The sequence below is a fragment of the Pongo abelii genome, chromosome 8 (assembly GCF_028885655.2).
Source record: "Pongo abelii isolate AG06213 chromosome 8, NHGRI_mPonAbe1-v2.0_pri, whole genome shotgun sequence".
In the NCBI taxonomy this organism is placed as follows: domain Eukaryota; kingdom Metazoa; phylum Chordata; class Mammalia; order Primates; family Hominidae; genus Pongo; species Pongo abelii.
Genome location: NC_071993.2, coordinates 139877962 through 139896814, shown reverse-complemented (window position 1 = coordinate 139896814; position 18853 = coordinate 139877962). Strand labels below are relative to the sequence as shown.

General features: G+C 51.7%; 1 protein-coding gene across 5 annotated transcripts in view; it reads right to left on the bottom strand.

Moving 5' to 3' along the window:
• The window catches only part of INPP5A (inositol polyphosphate-5-phosphatase A), a 244174-nt gene that overhangs the window by 83869 nt on the left and 141452 nt on the right, over window positions 1–18853 (bottom strand). For 4 of the 5 annotated variants that reach the window (XR_008510733.2, XM_024253980.2, XM_054523088.2 and 1 more), the window contains one exon: window positions 2461–2524. Coding sequence is in view for 4 of the 5 variants with exons in the window: in XM_024253980.2 (XP_024109748.1) it covers window positions 2461–2524 (64 nt within the window). In the remaining variant the exon portion in view is untranslated. Of the gene's footprint in view, window positions 1–2460; window positions 2525–11623; window positions 11801–18853 lie in introns of those variants that run through there. The other variant, XM_054523091.2, reaches the window with a different exon arrangement.

Below are 18853 nucleotides of genomic sequence, written 5' to 3'. Positions count from 1 at the left end.
ACCAATACATGGTTGCTGTTGTTACGTTGAGCAAAAGTTATCTGCTAGATCAATTAAGGGTAAGAAAAATATATTTTATTTTACCTTCACTTATTCCCTCTCTAATGCTTTTTCTTTCTTTAGGTAAACCAGAGTTTCTGGGCTATATGATATTTCCTTCTGTTGAAGAGCTTCTTTTAGCATTTCTTGCAAGGCAGGTCTACTGGCAACAAATTACTTCAATTTTTGTTTATCTGACAAAGTCAATTTCCTTCACTTTTGAAGAATAATTTTTTTCTGAATATGATATTTTTCTTCTTATAATGCTTTAAATATTTCACACTACTCTTTTCCTTCTTGCATGGTTCCTGGGAAAAGGTCCAATGTAATTCTTATCCTTGTTCCTTTACAGGTAAGGAATCACCTCACCTATAAGGAATCTCCTGGATTCTTTCAAGATCTTCTCTTTTTTCTTTGATTTTCTGTAGTTTGAAAACAAGGTGGCCTGGGGTTGACTTTCTGGCATTTATCCTGCTTGGTGTTGGCATTCGTTGAGCTTTCTGGATGTGTGGTTTGGTGTCAGTTACAAGTTTGGAAAGTTCTAAATCATTACTCCATTAAATCTTCCTTCTGTTCCTTTCCTTCCACTCCTGCTGGGGTCCCCTTTACAAGCTGCACCTGTTGTCGCTGTTCCACAGGTCTTGGCCATTTTCTTTTGTTTTCAAATTTATTCTCATTTCTTCTTGCTTTTCAGTCTGTGAAGTTTCTAACACCTTCCAGCTCACTGATTCTTCCCTCAGCCGCATGTGCAGATGAGCCACTGCTTCATTTCTGGTACTGTTTCTGATTTCTAGGTTTTCTTTTTGAGTCCTTCTCAGAGCCTCAAGCCCCTAGCCTGACCCCTGAGCCTGACCCTCGAGCCCAACCACCCAGCCCGAGCCCCCAGCCTGACCCCTGAGCCTGACCCCCAAGTCCAACTCCCCAGCCCAACCCCCCAGCCCAAGGCCCCCCCCACTGTGCTGAGCATCAGCAGCAACACCTGCCGTGTGGGGCAGTGAGAACATCGTCAGCATCCGCATGCCTCCCGGGACCGCACGCCTGCCAGGACCGCACGTCTCCCGCGACTGCATGTCTCCAGCGACCGCATGTCTCCCATGTCCACATGTCTCCCGCGTCCACACACCTCCTGTGTCTGCATGCCTTCCTGACACACCACGTGCTCAGGACATGCTCACTGCCCACTCCTCATGTTGTTCTTGTTAGTTTGGCCACATGGAAGGCCCTAGGGAAAGTTTTGCTAGAGTGAAGTGTGTATCTCATGTATAGTTTTAAATACACTGTAGGTTCACCAGGCACTTTATGACTGATTTAACTTAGTAGTAAAACAGGTATTCAAATGGCTACTGAAAAACACAAAAGTTCTGCAGATCCACGGCACGGCGGCCTGACACACAAGCTCCTTGGTTGCAGCTTCCTGCAGCACACGCTGCATCTGAGCACTCTCTCTCCCCACTCTCGCCGGCCGCTCCGTGCCTGAGCACACAGCACGCAGATGCCATGTCTCCCAAAATGGAGCGAAGAGTGCCACCGGCCGGCTCCTGTGACTCTGTGTGGCTGATCCTGCCACGGCCCTCGTAGAAGGGCTTGGATGCTATAATTTGGAAGGATCTGAAGATCTTCAGGTAACAGGGCAGTGACAAATCATTTTGCTGGCCAGAATCTTGCTCTCGTCATCAATGAAATCACCACTCAAGCAACTGAAATAAGACTGCCGTGCAATTTCATATGAGGCGCTCCATCTCCCGAGGCAGCACAAACACGGAATCTGAACGAAATGACATCGTTTGCGGCTCCACAGTTACTACAATGTGCAGGGCACTTCACATGGATGTGATCTGCTCCGGAGGCTGCGTGGGGTTCCGAGAACTCACACACAGCAGGAAACAATAGCGTCAGACGGGAAGTCATCGCACAAACACCCCCAGGCCGTGTGAAGCATGCACGGAAGCCCCACACCCAGCCTAGCTCACGCACCTGCCCCCGACAAAGAAATGAACAGGAGGGGACAGCTTGTGTCAGCGGAGCATCTCAGGGCAAGTCTTTTCTGCGAAGCCACACAGCACATGACCATCAAACGGGGACGCTGTTCACGGCACGGAGGACTGTCCCTGCCCGTTCTTATTTCTGAAACATGCAACCCTCTCATTCAGCTTTTCATTTTCTCACACTGGATGGGAACACAGATACAAACTATTCCTTCCTCTTAACTCTAGGAAAGCCAGGTCCCCACCAGAGCCTTGCCAGGGAGCCAGTGTGGGACAGCCAAGGGGGAGGCCCCTGGAGTGACCTCTGGCCAGTGGCTCAAGACACCCAGCCCACAGTGGCCGCTCACAGAGACAGGGCAGGAGGGGTCTGGGGAAGCCAGACACCAGGAGGGGTGAGCGCCGAGACAAAATCCTGGAAGACGGCACGCAGTCTTACCTTTAAAGTCAAACTGGTAGATGTTTTTTAAGGATTCATGAAGAAAATAAAAGCTTCCTAGTGCCTGTAGAGCAAAAAGAGAAATCAAATGAGAGACTGGTGCTGGGAATATTTCTAAAGATCATTTTTAACAATAAATAAAAGAAGCTCTTTTAGACTAGCTAGAGCAAGAGTTTAACCAGTTGTAATTTAATCACAGTTACTGAGGCACAGGACGTCAAGCAGAGGTAACCTGTGAACACCCAAACTCCACCAAGCTCCAGGCATGCGGTGAGCCGTGCAGCCGGTGCTGGCTCCAGCAGGGGCGCAGGTCCCGCGGGCCAGGCATTGAGCGGTCCAGACCCTTCCCAGGTGAGCCGTGCAGCCGGTGCTGGCTCCAGCAGGGGTGCAGGTCCCGCGGGCCGGGCATTGAGCGGACCAGACCCTTCCCAGGTGAGCCGTGCAGCCGGTGCTGGCTCCAGCAGGGGCGCAGGTCCCACGGGCCGGGCATTGAGTGGACCAGACCCTTCCCAGCACTGATGCTCGGCTTCGTCCTGGGGCCCCCAACCATCAGCTCCACTGCGCCTGGCCCCACCCTGCCCCATCGCCCCAGGAGCTGCCAGTGTCTCCCACTCACAAATTAGCTGGACGGTTGCAGAGCACAGGGATCCCTGCTCGCCACACCAGAGAAGGCAAAAGTACATGGCTGGATGCCGCAGGGCTAGGTCAACGGATACCACACAGTTACTTGTTGATCTGAATTGCAAGTTTCACGTGGTATTTTCGACAGATGAACCTGTGTCTATGTGCAGCAGTGTGTTTGTACTGACATGTGTATTATTTCTGTGTATTTTTTTCTTTTGCTAAATCTGGCAACCCCAACACGGGGCCTGGTGCAACTCTGGGGTGATCAGAATATTCTACACTGGATTGCAGTGGTTGCCTTCGTCAAAACTTACTAAATTATACCCCAAAGAGGGCGAATCTCACCGTCTATACATTAATCTTTATAAACCTGACTTAACAAACAAACCTATCTCAGGAGATAACTGTGTGCCCTGCCGGGGTAGCAGGTGCTGGGATAAAGCAGCGGAGAGTTTGAAGCGGCGGCGCCAGCTGGGCCAGAGAGGAGGGCACACGGGCGCAGCTGCAGACGGAGGGCAGGGGCTGCCTGCAGGGAGCCCAACCGTTACCAGGTCACACAGGGCCTCCCACAGAGAAGAGACTCTGAGCCACTGGGAGCTCTAATGCCAACTCTGCATTCTGAACAGGGCCTGTCCTCAGCTGAAAGCACAGGGCGCGGTGCATCCCTCACTGTGTCTGTGTGAGCCTGTGGACAACACAAGGGCAACGCCTGAGCATCACCTCATTCCAAGGCTTCACTTGTACACTCTTGCACATTCATGTACACACATGCACACCACATGCTTGCACACACTCACACTAACACATTCACACTCACGCACATACTTGTGCACACTTGCACACTTGTGCACATGCACTCACAGGCACTTGCTCAACACGCACACACAGGCACTCGCACACACTTGCCCACACACACTCATGCACAAACATGCACTTGCTCACATGCACTAACATGCATACATGCACACTCACATGTGCTTGCTGTCACTTGCACACACACTCACACACTAACTCATGAACACACGCACTCATGCACACTTACTGCACTTACACTTGCACGCTCAGTCATGCATTCACACTGGTGCACACACACTCGTGCACACACATGCACTTGTTCACACGAACTTTCGTGCATACGCACTCACATGCATTTGCTCACACACTTGCACACACTCATGCACACACACATGCACTTGTTCACACTCACACTTGCACACACGCACTCATACACGGACTTGTTCACACACGTGCACACACACACTCATGCACACACATGCACTTGTTCTCACACACTTGCACACACATGCACTCATTCACACACATGCACTTGCTCACACTCACACACTTGCACACACACACACTCATGCACTCTTGCTTTGTTTTGGGCAGAACCATGACTCCACAACCCTGCAGTTCTGAGTGCCCCAGCGTGGACCTCCTGCTGAGATGCTCTCCTATGGGGCTGCAGAGCTATTGTCTCTCTAAGAAAGCCAAAGGCAATGCCTGAGCATCACCTAATTCCAAGGCCCAAGCTAAACATCCCACACACTTCAGACTCTGCAGTTCCCAGGGAACTGCTGCTCCCTCCCTGATGACTGGTCACTGGGGTGGCTGTCCTCAGGGCAGGGCTGCAAGAAGGTGCACCACACTGGGGCATCAGGAGGCCGCTGCTCCCTCAGAGGCGCAGGGTGGCAGGCACAGTGCATGGTGAGGGGACTTATGTTCTGGGCCTGCTGAGGGCCAATCATGCCAGTAACTCTGGCCCGGTCCCTGTCCGCAGCCCCCTGGGCCCCTGGGTCAGCTCTCTGGGGCCTGTTCGGCATCTCTGGTTTGATGCCAACTCCACAACATGGGAAGCTCCCTGGAGGCCGTGAAGCTCCTGCTCCTAGGGAGTGTGCAGTGCACGGCGGGCCAGGGTGACGGTCCTGCTCCCGGGGACGCTGGCCACATGGACACCTCACCAGAAAACAGTGTTTCACCTTGGGGATGACACAGCTGCCCTCTGACAGAACACACTTCAAGGAGTGCATTTAAACCCCTAAAAAGAGAGGCCGGCTGGCAAGCCTGAGCCCTGTGCGCCGACGCCATTGTGGCCTCTGCCTCCTGTCCCTGCTGTGTCTGGTGGGGAAGGGGACACACCCACAGGCAGGAGCAGGGACACGTGCCGCCTCCACCCAGCGCAGGTGGCAGGTGCGAGCGCTCGCTTGCATGTGCACACACACATGTGCGCACTCATGAGTGCCAGACCTTGGCGGGAGAACCCAAAGCTGTGGGGTAGCCATGGGCCTCCCAGCCCTGCATCCTCGCCACCACCCAGATGGGAGCCCCCGGGCTAGCCGACAGATGACAGGGACCTTCTGTCTGGGGGACGGGGATGAAGGACACCCGAGGGGGACGCAGTGCACTTCCTCTTCTGTCGCAGGTGGGTCTAGGGTGCAGCAGGCAGCGTCTCTGCCTCCACGGGAAAGCCAGAAGATGGGAGAACCTGTTGCCGGACATGGGGCTCTGTCCTCGGGCCCTCTGTGGTCCCTGGCCCCAGGCCACATGCCCTGGTGAGCTGCCGCTGGGTCCAGAAGGCTATGAGTGGCCATGATGCACTCGGCTGTGACATGGACACTGCTCGACTGACCCGCTATCTCACTAGGCATCTGCTGTGAACCTGCTCAGAACCCGGGGAACTGAGCCACCTTTACAGCAGGTCTTAAAAACACCCAGTGTTGGCCAGGCTTCGTGGCTCACGCCTGTAATGCCAGCACTTTGTGGGGGCAAGGCGGCGGATCACTTGAGGTCAGGAGTTCAAGACCAGCCTGGCCAACATGGTGAAACCTCGTCTTTACTAAAAGTACAAAAATCAGCCAGGTGTGGTGGCATGCGCCTGTAATCCCAGCTACTTGGGAGGCTGAGGCAGGAGGATCGCTTGAACCTGGGAGGCAGAGGTTGCAGTGACCCGAGATCGTGCCACTGCACTCCAGCCTAGGTGACAGGGCGAGACTCCATCTCAAAAAAATAGAAAATTAAAATTAAAAAGCCAGTGTTCATCCTTTTCTTTGGCAAAATAGAGTTTCAGCACAGAGTTAAGAGAGAAAACCGCAGGCCTGTGCCCGATGGATGAGACTTAACGTCTCCTCCGCCGACATCAGCCCTTCTTTATAGAAGATATCCCTTCATTTGTTTCAGATAAAGAAAGCACTCTGAAAAAACATAATAAATGTCGCTGCAAACATTTAAACCATTACCTCATTGAATGTGATAAAGCTAACAGAATATTATAAAGTTTGCAATAAGTAAGTGAAAAATTACGTAGTCAGAAAATCCATAATTAGCTCTAATGAACATTTAAAGTCAAAGTTCAACCCAACTTTTTCGATGTTTACCCTGTCCCATCAATATGGTTCAGGGCACCCATTTATCACAGACACCAGGACATCGGGCCAGGAGCATGTCCGGGGCCTGCCGACAGGAAGTCCCCAGCTCACCCAGGTCTGTGACCACAGTACTTGTCAAGAGTATGTCTGTCACATCTGAGAATAATGACTCCTCGCCTCTTGCTAAAAACAAAATACTTCTTACATATTTATAAACAAGACTGTCAAGGTGCTCATTAATTCTGCATTAGTGAAATGGAGCCGTTGGCTGTGATGCTTCTGCTAGGACTGCAGACATGGGCAGGAGCCCTCCAGCCCCCGGAGGCCACGGCACAGCCGGGAAGTGGCCTCCACTGGCCAAAGCCAAGCCCCTGGGGCACTGAAAAGTCGATCCGGTGCGGGACACACAGGAGATCCAGACGCCGGCTAACCATGTGGTTCTGAGCCTGATCTTTCAGACATTTCCTCTGCCCTTGTAATACAGGGCTGCACTGGCGGGACCCAAGTCTCTGAAGGCAGCCTGGGAGCTAATGGGCAACTGAAGCTCCTGGTCACCACCCATCAGGCTTCCACACCAACTAGCGGCCAGGGCACAACGAACCCTGCGTACCATGGGGGCTCAGTGCCTCTCACAGGGGTGGCTAGTGAAGATGGAGTATTTGCAAATGCTATTAAAACAAGCTCTCAACTTCAATTGGAGTCCGGTAATGTGATAAATGGCCACACTGTGTCACTTAGCTTGATTTCGGGAGCTGAATTCTGATAGCAGGCCCACTTTGCAAACACAGCCAACTCAGGGCGGGAGCAGACCACTTCTCACACATTCGGAAAGAACAACGCGTCCTGGCAGGCACTGTGCAATCACAAAGCCTGTGTTTGTTGAGTGGGGTCCCACCTCCTGGATGGAGCCACCGGCTGGAAGGCTCGGGATGACTCAGGCCGGGGCAGAGGCTGACAAGGCAGGAACACAAAGCTGCCATTGGAAATGCCTCCATCACTTTTTATTTGCAAACAAGTCAGATGGCCGGTAATTTATCATTTCCGCAATCAGGTGAACGACCAAAGCACACATCATTAACCCGGTCTTCTGCACCCAGCTCCCTTGTGCACGAAACAGAACACATTCCTAAAACTTCAGTCACACAGACCCCGCAGTAAGGGACGCACATGACCACACACACTGCTCAAGATAGAAAAGGGAAACGCACAAGCAGTGCCCATGTGAGGCCCCACGTGGCAACAGGGCCCTTCCCCTGTGCTGGTTCCAACTGCGTCGCGGGCATGACCACAGGTGCCAGCTCCCAGTGCACCCCAGGGGGATCTCTGTGGAGCCTGCCGCTGCATTCTGCCACTGGGAAGGGAAAAAGTGTTGAGGGAGGAGGCCACAGCCTGCAGCCCAGGGGAGCCCTGACTAAGGCCTACCGTGCTTATCAACAGTGACTCAGAATAAAGAATGGCAGCATTTGGTGACTCCCATGTCACTCTGAGACAGCACATTTTGTTATTTCTACAGATAAAGCGTTTTCACCTCCAGTTTTTTTTTTTTTTTAATAAATCAAATCTAGGAGCAGAAAGAAAAACTTCTTAAGATATTGTTGGTAACTAATCTTCAAGTCTGCAACAAAATAGAGAACTTCATTTGTTTTAAACGGGAGTCGAGAGGTTACTAAACATGAGTCCCCTCATATGCAGCCCACTCCTTCCCCAGCTGCACACTGTGAGGACACAGGACCCCCAAATGAACGATGCGGCCTTGCACAGGAGCCCAGGGGCACGCAACCACGCTCACCTGGGCTCTGACACACCCTGTGAGGGCCAGCGGCAAACATCTGTGCTCTCTGAGAACAAAGCTGAGGACATCACGGAGAGGCCAAGCCTGACGCTCCGTCCTCTTTAGGGTGAAAGCACCTGCCCAAGCTGAGGCAGGCATGTGGTTCTGAGCCTGATCTTTCAGACATTTCCTCTGCCCTTGTAATACACGAGAAATGAGAAGACACTCAGGCTTACAGTGACTAATGAGTGACTGCTGAAGACATGAGCCACAGGGACACACCACATCCTGTGAACTTACAACCCCACACCCTCACGGCTGCTTCACACCCAAGAGAAACTCCTGCACACACACACATATGTACACATCCATGCACACACGTACATAACCCACATCCATATACACTATAGACAAACATACATATACACACACATACATGCATACACCTGCAGACATACGTATGTCCATATACACGTGGAATGCACACACAGACCTCTCTCAGAGACGCTGGAGCTCTCAGGAGACGGGCATGAGAATACAATGGCATATGACCTCTGAAAACACCAACCGAAAATGACCCAAAGGCTTAACGTGCAAATGGGTAAATCAAATTTGAAATATTCCTATGATAGAACCGGATACAGCAAGGAAAATACACAGATCAGAGTTACATCCTGAAACAGGTGGATTTCACAAAGGACACCGAGAAAGAGGACAGTTTCTCAAATGTCCTATGGCGTGATACCAAGATAAAGACATATTTTAGCTTATTTTGAATGCTACATAATAATTCACCATATAAAAATACTGTAATTTGGCCAGGCGCAGTGGCTTACACCTATAATCTTAACACTTTGGGAGGCCAAGGTGGGTCGATCACTTGAGGTCAGGAGTTCGAGACCAGCCTGGCCAACATGGTGAAACCCCATGTCTACTAAAAATACAACAATTAGCCAGGCGTGGTGGCCCATGCTTGTAATCCCAGCTACTTGGGAGGCTGAGGCAGGAGAATCACTTGAACCTGGGAGGCAGAGGTTGCAGTGAGCCAAGATCATGCCATTGCACTCCAGCCTGGGCGACAAAGTGAGTGAGACTTTGTCTCAAACAAACAAAAAAAATACCCTGTAATTTATCCATTTCTCTTTGCACATAAAGACTACTTCCAATTATTTGAGTATTATAATTGATGCTATAATAATCTTCCCTGCACGGTGTTACTGAGCAAGTGTGTCAGAGATAACAAGAATCCGGGTACATGGGTAACGAGTGTTCACACAGACATACTACGCAGGAGGATTTGCTGGGTCACTGCAGACACGCACCCTCCACAGAGGATAATACACACATGTACACGTGAATTAAACATGCGTGCATATGTATATAACAGCCTTGCTGTGTCACCAGAGACACGTGCCCTCCACATAGGATAATACACACGTGTACACGCGGATTAAACGTGCGTGCATATGTATATAATACACAGATGGCCTTGCTGGTCACAGCAGACACGTGCCCTCCACACAGGATAATACGTGTACACGCGGATTAAACATGCGTGCATATGTATATAATACACAGATGGCCTTGCTGGTCACAGCAGACACGTGCCCTCCACACAGGATAATACGTGTACACACGGATTAAACGTGTGTGCATATGTATATAATACACAGATGGCCTTGCTGGGTCATAGCAGACACGTGCCCTCCACACAGGATAATACGTGTACACGCGGATTAAACATGCGTGCATATGTATATAATACACAGATGGCCTTGCTGGTCACAGCAGACACGTGCCCTCCACACAGGATAATACGTGTACACACGGATTAAACGTGTGTGCATATGTATATAATACACAGATGGCCTTGCTGGGTCATAGCAGACACGTGCCCTCCACACAGGATAATACGTGTACACACGGATTAAACGTGTGTGCATATGTATATAATACACAGATGGCCTTGCTGGTCACAGCAGACACGTGCCCTCCACACAGGATAATACGTGTACACACGGATTAAACATGCGTGCATATGTATATAATACACAGATGGCCTTGCTGGGTCATAGCAGACATGTGCCCTCCACACAGGATCACATATGTGTACACACCGATTAAACGTGCATACATATGTATATAATACACAGATGGCCTTGCTGGGTCATGGCACACATGTGCCCTCCACATAGGATAACACACATGTACATGTGGATTAAACGTGCATACATATGTATATAATACACAGATGGCCTTGCTGGGTCATGGCACACATGTGCCCTCCACATAGGATAACACACATGTACATGTGGATTAAACGTGCATACATATGTATATAATACACAGATGGCCTTGCTGGGTCACAGCAGACACGTGCCCTCCACATAGGATAACACACATGTGTACATGCCAATTAAACGTGCGTGCATATGTATATAATACACAGCACTGTTGGGTCATGGCAGACGTGCCCTCCACATAGGATCACACACATGTGTACACGTGGATTAAACGTGCGTGCATATGTATATAATACACAGCACTGTTGGGTCATGGCAGACATGTGCCCTCCACATAGGATCACACACATGTGTACACGTGGATTAAACGTGCGTGCATATGTATATAATACACAGCACTGTTGGGTCATGGCAGACGTGCCCTCCACATAGGATCACACACATGTGTACACGTGGATTAAACGTGCGTGCATATGTATATAATACACAGACGGCCTTGCTGGGTCACCGCAGACACGTGCCCTCCCAGGCACCACCACGTTGCCCCTCCTGTTGCCATGACGATCCCCCAGTGGTCTCATCAGGGCAGTGCCCACGTTCCGCATCCTTGCCATGGCCCAGTGCCAGCCTCTAGTTTTTGCCAACTGGATAAGTGTGAAATTAGACCTTATTGTTTTAATTTGCATCTTCATTATACTAGCATAGTTGGGCACCTCTTCATTGAACCGTGTGGCTGTGGTAAAATGCACACAGCATAAACTTGACCATCGTACCCACCTTCAGGTGAGCAGGTCAGTGGCACGCAGTCCACGCCTAATGAACGCCTGCACCCGTCACACCATCCATCTCCAGGACACTGTCCATCTTCCCAACTGAGACTGTTCCCGACCAGCAACAGCTCCCGACACACCATCCATCTCCAGGACGCTGTCCACCTTCCCAACTGAGACTGTTCCCGACCAGCAACACATCTCCAGGACGCTGTCCACCTTCCCATCTCCAGGACGTTGTCCACCTTCTCAGCTGAAACTGTTCCCGTCCAGCAGCAGCTCCCTTCCCGCTCTTCCCTTCCTGCTCTCCCCAGCCCCTTGCAACCAGGCATTGTACTTTGTCTCCGTGACTTTGACTAATCCGAGTACCTCATGTAAGTGGAATCGTACCGTATTCATCTTTTTGTGACAGGCTTGATTTGGCATAATGTCCTCCAAGTTCCTCCACCATGTTGTGGCGGTTGCCAGAATTTCCTTCCTTTTTACAGTTGCGTCATATTCCATGGTACTGCTTCCGCATTTTGCAGTTGTGAATAATACCGCTTTGATTATGGGTGAGCAAATATCTGCTGGAGACTGCTCTCAATTCTTTGGGGTCTGTACCCAGAAGTGGGACTGCTGAATGAGACGAGAATTCTATTTTTAACTTTTTGAATAATCATCTCAATGTTCACAGAGGCTGCCCCCGGCATATTTCTACCCATGTGCACAAAGGTTCCAACTCCCTCCCATCCTTATCAGCACCTGCTATTGTGTCCGGAATTGGTGGGTTCTTGGTCTCACTGACTTCAAGAATGAAGCCGCGGACCCTTGTGTTGAGTGTTACAGTTCTTAAAGGCGGTGTGTCCCCAGTTTTTTCCTTCTGATGTTCGGATGCGTTCGGAGTTTCTTCCTTCTGGTGGGTTCGTGGTCTTGCTGGCTCAGGAGTGAAGCTGCAGACCTTCGCGGTGAGTGTTACAGCTCTTAAGGCAGTGCGTCTGGAGTTGTTCGTTCCTCCCGGTGGGTTCGTGGTCTCGCTGGCTCAGGAGTGAGGCTGCAGACCTTCGCGGTGAGTGTTATAGCTCATAAAGGCACTGTGGACCCAAAGAGTGAGCAGTAGCAAGATTTATTGCGAAGAGCGAAAAGAACAAAGCTTCCACAGTGTGGAAGGGGACCAGAGCGGGTTGCCACTGCTGGCTGGGGCAGCCTGCTTTTATCCTCTTATCTGGCCCCACCCACATCCTGCTGATTGGTAGAGCCGAGTGGTCTGTATTGACAGGGCGCTGATTGGTGCGTTTACAATCCCTGAGCTAGACAGAAAGGTTCTCCACGTCCCCACCAGACTCAGGAGCCCAGCTGGCTTCACCCAGTGGATCCCGCACCAGGGCTGCAGGTGGAGCTGCCTGCCAGTCCCGCGCGTGCGCCCGCACACCTCAGCCCTTGGGTGGTCGATGGGACTGGGCACCGTGGAGCAGGGGGTGGCGCTCGCCGGGGAGGCTCGGGCCGCACAGGAGCCCAGGGAGTGGGTGGAAGGCTCAGGCATGGCGGGCTGCAGGTCTCCAGCCCTGCCCCGCAGGAAGGCAGCTAAGGCCCGGCGAGAAATGGAGCGCAGCACCGGTGGGCCGGCACTGCTGGGGGACCCAGTACACCCTCTGCAGCCGCTGGCCCGGGTGCTAAGCCCCTCACTGCCCGGGGCCGGCAGGGCCGGCCGGCTGCTCCGAGTGCGGGGCCCGCCAAACCCACGCTCACCCGGAACTCCAGCTGGCTCGCAAGCGCCGCGCGCAGCCCCGGTTCCCGCTCGCGCCTCTCCCTCCACACCTCCCCGCAAGCTGAGGGAGCCGGCTCCGGCCTTGGCCAGCCCAGAAAGGGGCTCCCACAGGGCAGCGGCGGGCTGAAGGGCTCCTCAAGTGCCGCCAAAGTGGGAGCCCAGGCACAGGAGGTGCCGAGAGTGAGCAAGGGCTGTGAGGGCTGCCAGCACGCTGTCACCTCTCACTATTTTCTGCGCTTTTTGACAACAGCCATCCTAACGGGTATAAGGTATTTTGCAAGTCCTTTTAAGCTGACAAATAAAAATGGCAGTTTGGATCTGCCATCTCCCTAAAGGTTCGTGGAGCTGGGCGCTTTTTCGTGTGCTTGTCGGCCGTCTCCACGCCGTCCTTGGAGGGAAGACGCCTGTTCAAACCCCTTTCTGACTCAGGTTGGGTTTTGTTGTTGCTGTTGTTGAGTTTTAGGAGTTCTCTATATATTCTGGATAGTAATTCCTTATCAGATTTTTGATTTGCAAAATTTTCTCCCATTCCACGGTTGCCTTTTTACTCTGTTGACGTTGTCTTTGGCTGTATACAAAGTGGTTGTGTTTTAATGCAGTCCAATTTGTCTCTTTTTTCTTCTGCTGCCTGTGCCTTTGGTGCTGCATCTGAGAAATCATCACCAAATCCAATGTCGTGAAGGTTCCGGCCCATGTTTTCTTCTAAAAGTTTTATAGTTTTAGGTCTTTGACTCATTTTGGGTTAACTTTGTACACGATGTAATGTGAGGGGCCAACTTCATTCTTCTGCGTGTGGGTATCAGCGTCCCAGCACCACTGGCTGGAGGCTGTCCTTTCCCATGGAATGCTCTGGCACCCTTGTCAGAGACCACCTGGCTGCCCAGGCAGGGTGCCTCCTGGCTGTCTCCTCTGCTCCACTGTCTGTGTGTCTGGTGCATCTCTTTTTAAGATTATTGGCAATTTAAGTTTCTTCTGCGAACTCTTTGCATCCTTTGCCCATTTTCCTGTCTCATTTTGTAGATTTTTAATTTTTAAATATAATCCAGAATTTTGTCTCATCACCTTCTCACACCCTCCACCCTCCTGCAGACTCTTACTTCTAGGCTACGAGACTCCACATTCTCCTTCCGTGGACCTCCTCCTCCTACTTGGGAATAACAGCACTCTGGATCTGCTCAGGGTACCCTACGAGCCCTTCCCCTCCACCTCCTCCTCCTGCTGGGGTGGCCCGTCTGTCCCGTCTTCCAGCAGGCAGCTCTTGTGTGTACAGCATAGAGCCTCCTAAAGGCCAGCCTCCTGGCCCGGCGGCTGCACAGTCTCCACTTGAGTCTCTCGTGACAAGTCCGACCTTTCAGGACTCGGGACCTGCTCCACCCTCACCCTCCTCCAGCTCCCACTGGAAACCACGGATCTCTCCAGATTCCTCCAGCATCTTGTCCATATGCCTTGCCCAAACATCCCTTCCTTCCACAGGTTCTACGGATTACAGAACCCTATCCATCTCTAGCCTTCCATGTCTCTGCACTGCCACACACCCACCTCCCTCATCTCCCTGTGGGGCCCCCGCCTCTTCCACAGCTGTGGCCCCCTTGGTCTCTTCTCTGCTGGGCACCAGGGTGGCCTTTTCCACATGCACCTCTGGGCCTGCCGCTGCACTTCCTCCCAGCCACGTCCTGCACAGTGGCCACCCCAGCTGTCCTCTGGCCCTCACATGCCCGGCTGACAGAGTTCCAGCTCCACTGGCCATCTGGGCCTGAGGAGGCTGCACCCTTTTGTCAGGAGGGTACCTCTGCTGCCTCCCCTTTTCCAGCTTCTCACATGGACCCTCTGCTGCTTCAGGTCTCTGTGGAAATGCAGCCTCCTCCAAGCAGCCCTCTTGATTGCCTACTCTGGGCAGAGGCTTGGCAGCCCCAGTCTCCAGCCTTTCCTTCAAGGCGCTGCATATTCCAGCACTCACTGGTTTCCTCATCTAAATTCTTTCAGGGAAGGGAAGCCCCCTGAGGGCAGGCATGTGGCCTGGGCACCTCTGAGTCCTCCACCACAATGCCCAAGTCATGGCAGGCAGGAATTCCACTGCTCCTGGGCAATGAGAGAGGCACCACACCCTCTGGGTGCCCGCTGGACAGAACCCTCACCTCAGGTCTCAAAGCACAACCCAAGGCACAGGCTCACGGTGCTCCCAAGAAGCTGAACATACTTGCAAAAGTCACACATTTAACCCTATCACAAAGGCAAGTCCCAAGACACCTGGTTTTAAAACACTTTGACAGATTGAGTAATAAATCAAAGCAAAGTTATAATAACAGTCATTAGATTATAAACAATAATAAATGAAACAAAGCTTTTGTTTAAATCAATGTAGAGCTTCATTGATCTTTTCCTGTATAATGAACTCATGGGCGGCCGACCCAACTGGACAAGGCGGCGTCCTCACTCCTGCCCACTTCCCCCGGTGCCACCCCCAGGCAGCATATGGGGGCTGTGACCATCCGCTCTCAGAGGAGCTCCATGACCACCTCCAAATGACAGCTGACTTATTTATAAAGCACTGACTTTCCAGTTTCAGCTCCTGGGGCCAAACGCGGGATGACGGCACCAAGGTGTCCCCCTGTCTGACCTCCCGCCGAGCCCCTCTCCCGGCTGGCTGCTGGCGGGAGAGATGCACACGTAATCTCATTCTGCCTCCTGTTTGACAGCTGATGCTAGAGGTTAATTAAATTGGTTGTCCATTGTATTCATCCACTTTACAAAGCTAATGATATTCTGTTCCTGAATTAAAGAGCATTTTATAAAGCGTGTCCCATGGAAGCCGGCATTCTGCACGCGGGGTGCTGAACCCTGTCACGGCTCCTGGATGTAGTGTCCCCAATTAGGAGCCCAGGAAGGACCGGGCCTTCGTCTGCCAGGGTGGAACACCAGTCATGCTGACACGAGGGTAAACACGCCACACACCAGCCGCTTAATCGCCCTCGCCGGCCACGATAAATTCCACCAGACGAGTGCGCCTGTTAACATTTCCGATTACCACGGTGAGGAGCAACTGAAAGGGAACGAGACAGCCCGTAAAACAGCCTGCGTCGGGCTTCTCCAAAGGGGGTACATCTGAGGGCGGCGAGGTGACCAGCAGTACTGGCTTCTCACCTGCTACCGGCACTGGGCTCTCTGTCACACTGGGGGGCAAAGTCATCGGCCGGTCTAAGGACACCCAACCCTTTCTGAGAGAATTCAGTCACCACTCACATTCCACAAATACGCACCCAGCACTTTCTCCTTCCTCTGTGCCACATATGTTCTCAGACACGTGAGATACATGAGTGACCAGATGGCCAGAGCCCAAGATGGCAGCGTGGCGAGGGGGGCCATGACAGAGGAGCCCCAGTGGGCAGGCTCAGCTCTGCACCCAGGCAGCATCCACAGGGCCTCCAAGACGGATGTGACCTGGGACGGGCTCTGGAGAGACAGCATCCAGCCATGGACCTGCGGAGGCTGAAACAGCCTCAGGGAGGCATCAAAGGTGACTGAACCTAGGTCTACAGTTCAGGACAGATGCCTGGGTGACACTGGGGGTCACCATGTGGAAACCTGTGGGTCTACAGTTCAGGACAGATGCCTGGGTGACACTGGGGGTCACCATGTGGAAACCTGTGGGTCTACAGTTCAGGACAGATGCCTGGGTGACACTGGGGGTCACCATGTGGAAACCTGTGGGTCTACAGTTCAGGACAGATGCCTGGGTGACACTGGGGGTCACCATGTGGATGGGCCTGAAAGCTGGGGAAGACTCAGCTTGCCGAGGAGGAGCTGGAGCCAGAGAAAAGGGCAGGGTCAAGCACTGGACTGAGGCTACTACTGGGGTGAGACAGGAGCAGGTGAGAGCCAGCAGTCAGTGGGGCAAGGAGCCTCGGGGGAAACAGGAGGGGCCGGTCAGGGACTAGGATGGAACCTTGGGCAGGTGGCACCTTAGAGCAGAGTCAGGAGGGAGCAGCCACAGGTGCCCAGGGCTGCCATCTCATCAGGGGCGCAGGGAGCAGAGCACTGGCCGGGACAGCAGTCTGTAGGCCAGCGGCGGTTTGGGTAGCCCTGTCCCACACAGTCACCTGCTTGTGTTCAGCCCATTATCCTGGACCTTACTTTTCAAAAGGGAAATCTCTATTGACTTTTGTCTGATGTAATATATTTCACGAGCTGATGCCAGACAAAAAGGAAAAGTAAGTAAACTCCCCATGCCTCTTTCACCCGGAGTGGGGGGAGACGGGTGGAAAGGTCTTGGCCCAGAACTCACGGTGTGCCAGACAACAGCAGCCTCGGCCACAGGGAGACGTGACACCCCAGAGCCTTTCCGCAGGTCTCCTGAAAAACGAGGCTGTGTGAGGAACCGAGTTTTCCTGTGGGTGCGTACCAGTCATTTTAAACCTGTATCACCTAGAGCTCTTCCTCTCAAAATGAGATTCATTTGCAACACAGATGCTATTTTTTGAATAATAAATATTTCACAAACTGAAAATTTCAATAATGAACAAAGAAAAATATCAGTCTTAAAATAACTAGTTTTAATTATGAAATTTATTAAGTTATATTTTCCTATGTATAAATGATTATAAAAGTAAATCAATAAACTTTAATGCCAATTAAATTATGTAAGGAGTTTGCATCCTAATTAAAATGGCTCTGACTCTTATCTTTTGTCTTCTAAAAATCATTAGCTTTTCAATTACATTTCATGTATACATGTTCTGGAGAAACTGGTTATGTGCATTACGGATATAGAATAATTAAAGTAAAATGCACTTTAAGAGATGGCCAACACTGAACACAAGCTGTTTACAAAATACCTTCTGCCGGTACAAAAGCTCAGGGCATATAAAACACTACTCAAAAATCTTAATTGAGTTTTAAATGTCCATTATATTGGGAAATTGCCATCTACTTCTGTTTCAAATAATTTAACTTAGTTCCTGGTCCCCAGAAATGCTCAAACAGCGGTATTCCAAAGGCACGTGCTCCCTCCAGACCCTGATCGGGGTCCCAGTTCTCCACGTGGGAATATCCCTGTGGGAATGTCCCTGTTAACCCTCACTCTCCCGGGCACGGCAAGGCCCCTGGAACGCTCACTCCACACGCACCCACCCCCATGCTGAACCGCACTTCTCTCCACATTTTACACTGCAGGAGGTGCCTCGGTTTACACACCCGACGCCCACGGCCATTTGCCCGCTTCCCCCCACTGCCTTGAGTCTCATTCCTTTCTCATCTCTGACTTCATCTGAGATCATTTTGTCTCCGCTTGAAGAACATCCGTTAGTACTGTTTTTCATTTGAGTTAAAATGTCTATTTCACCTTCAATCTTAGGAGATGTTTTGCCGGGTAAGACCCTATGGTGACATTTCCTCCAAGGACACGGAAGATGCGGCTGCACCGTCCCCCTGCGGTTACCATTTCTGCAGGAATGGGAAGGTGGCCTGTCAGTGTGACTGCAGCACACCCCTATGCTCTCTATGGTTTTCTTGATTTGTTATAATCTGACTGGGTATGAGTTTTTGTTTTTTGATGCTGCTAGGGATTCACTGGGATTCCCAACTTTCTGGACTTTGGGTATGGAGGACTGAGGGGATCCAGAAGAGGAGTAGGCTCTGTGACAGGTCCAGGCTGCTGTGCCAGCTGCTCTGACACTTGGGCCATATGACCCAGCAGATCCAATGGTGCTTGAGGTGTCAGTGGCAGATAAGGATGCTGTTTGGAGCCTTTGGCAGGTCCCCATAGGTGAATCACAGCGGAGGCCTCTAGGGTTTTGGAACAAGGCCCTGTGATCTTCTGCGAGTAACTACTCTCCTTTTGAGACAGCTCTTGGCCTGTTACTGGGCTTTGGTGGAAA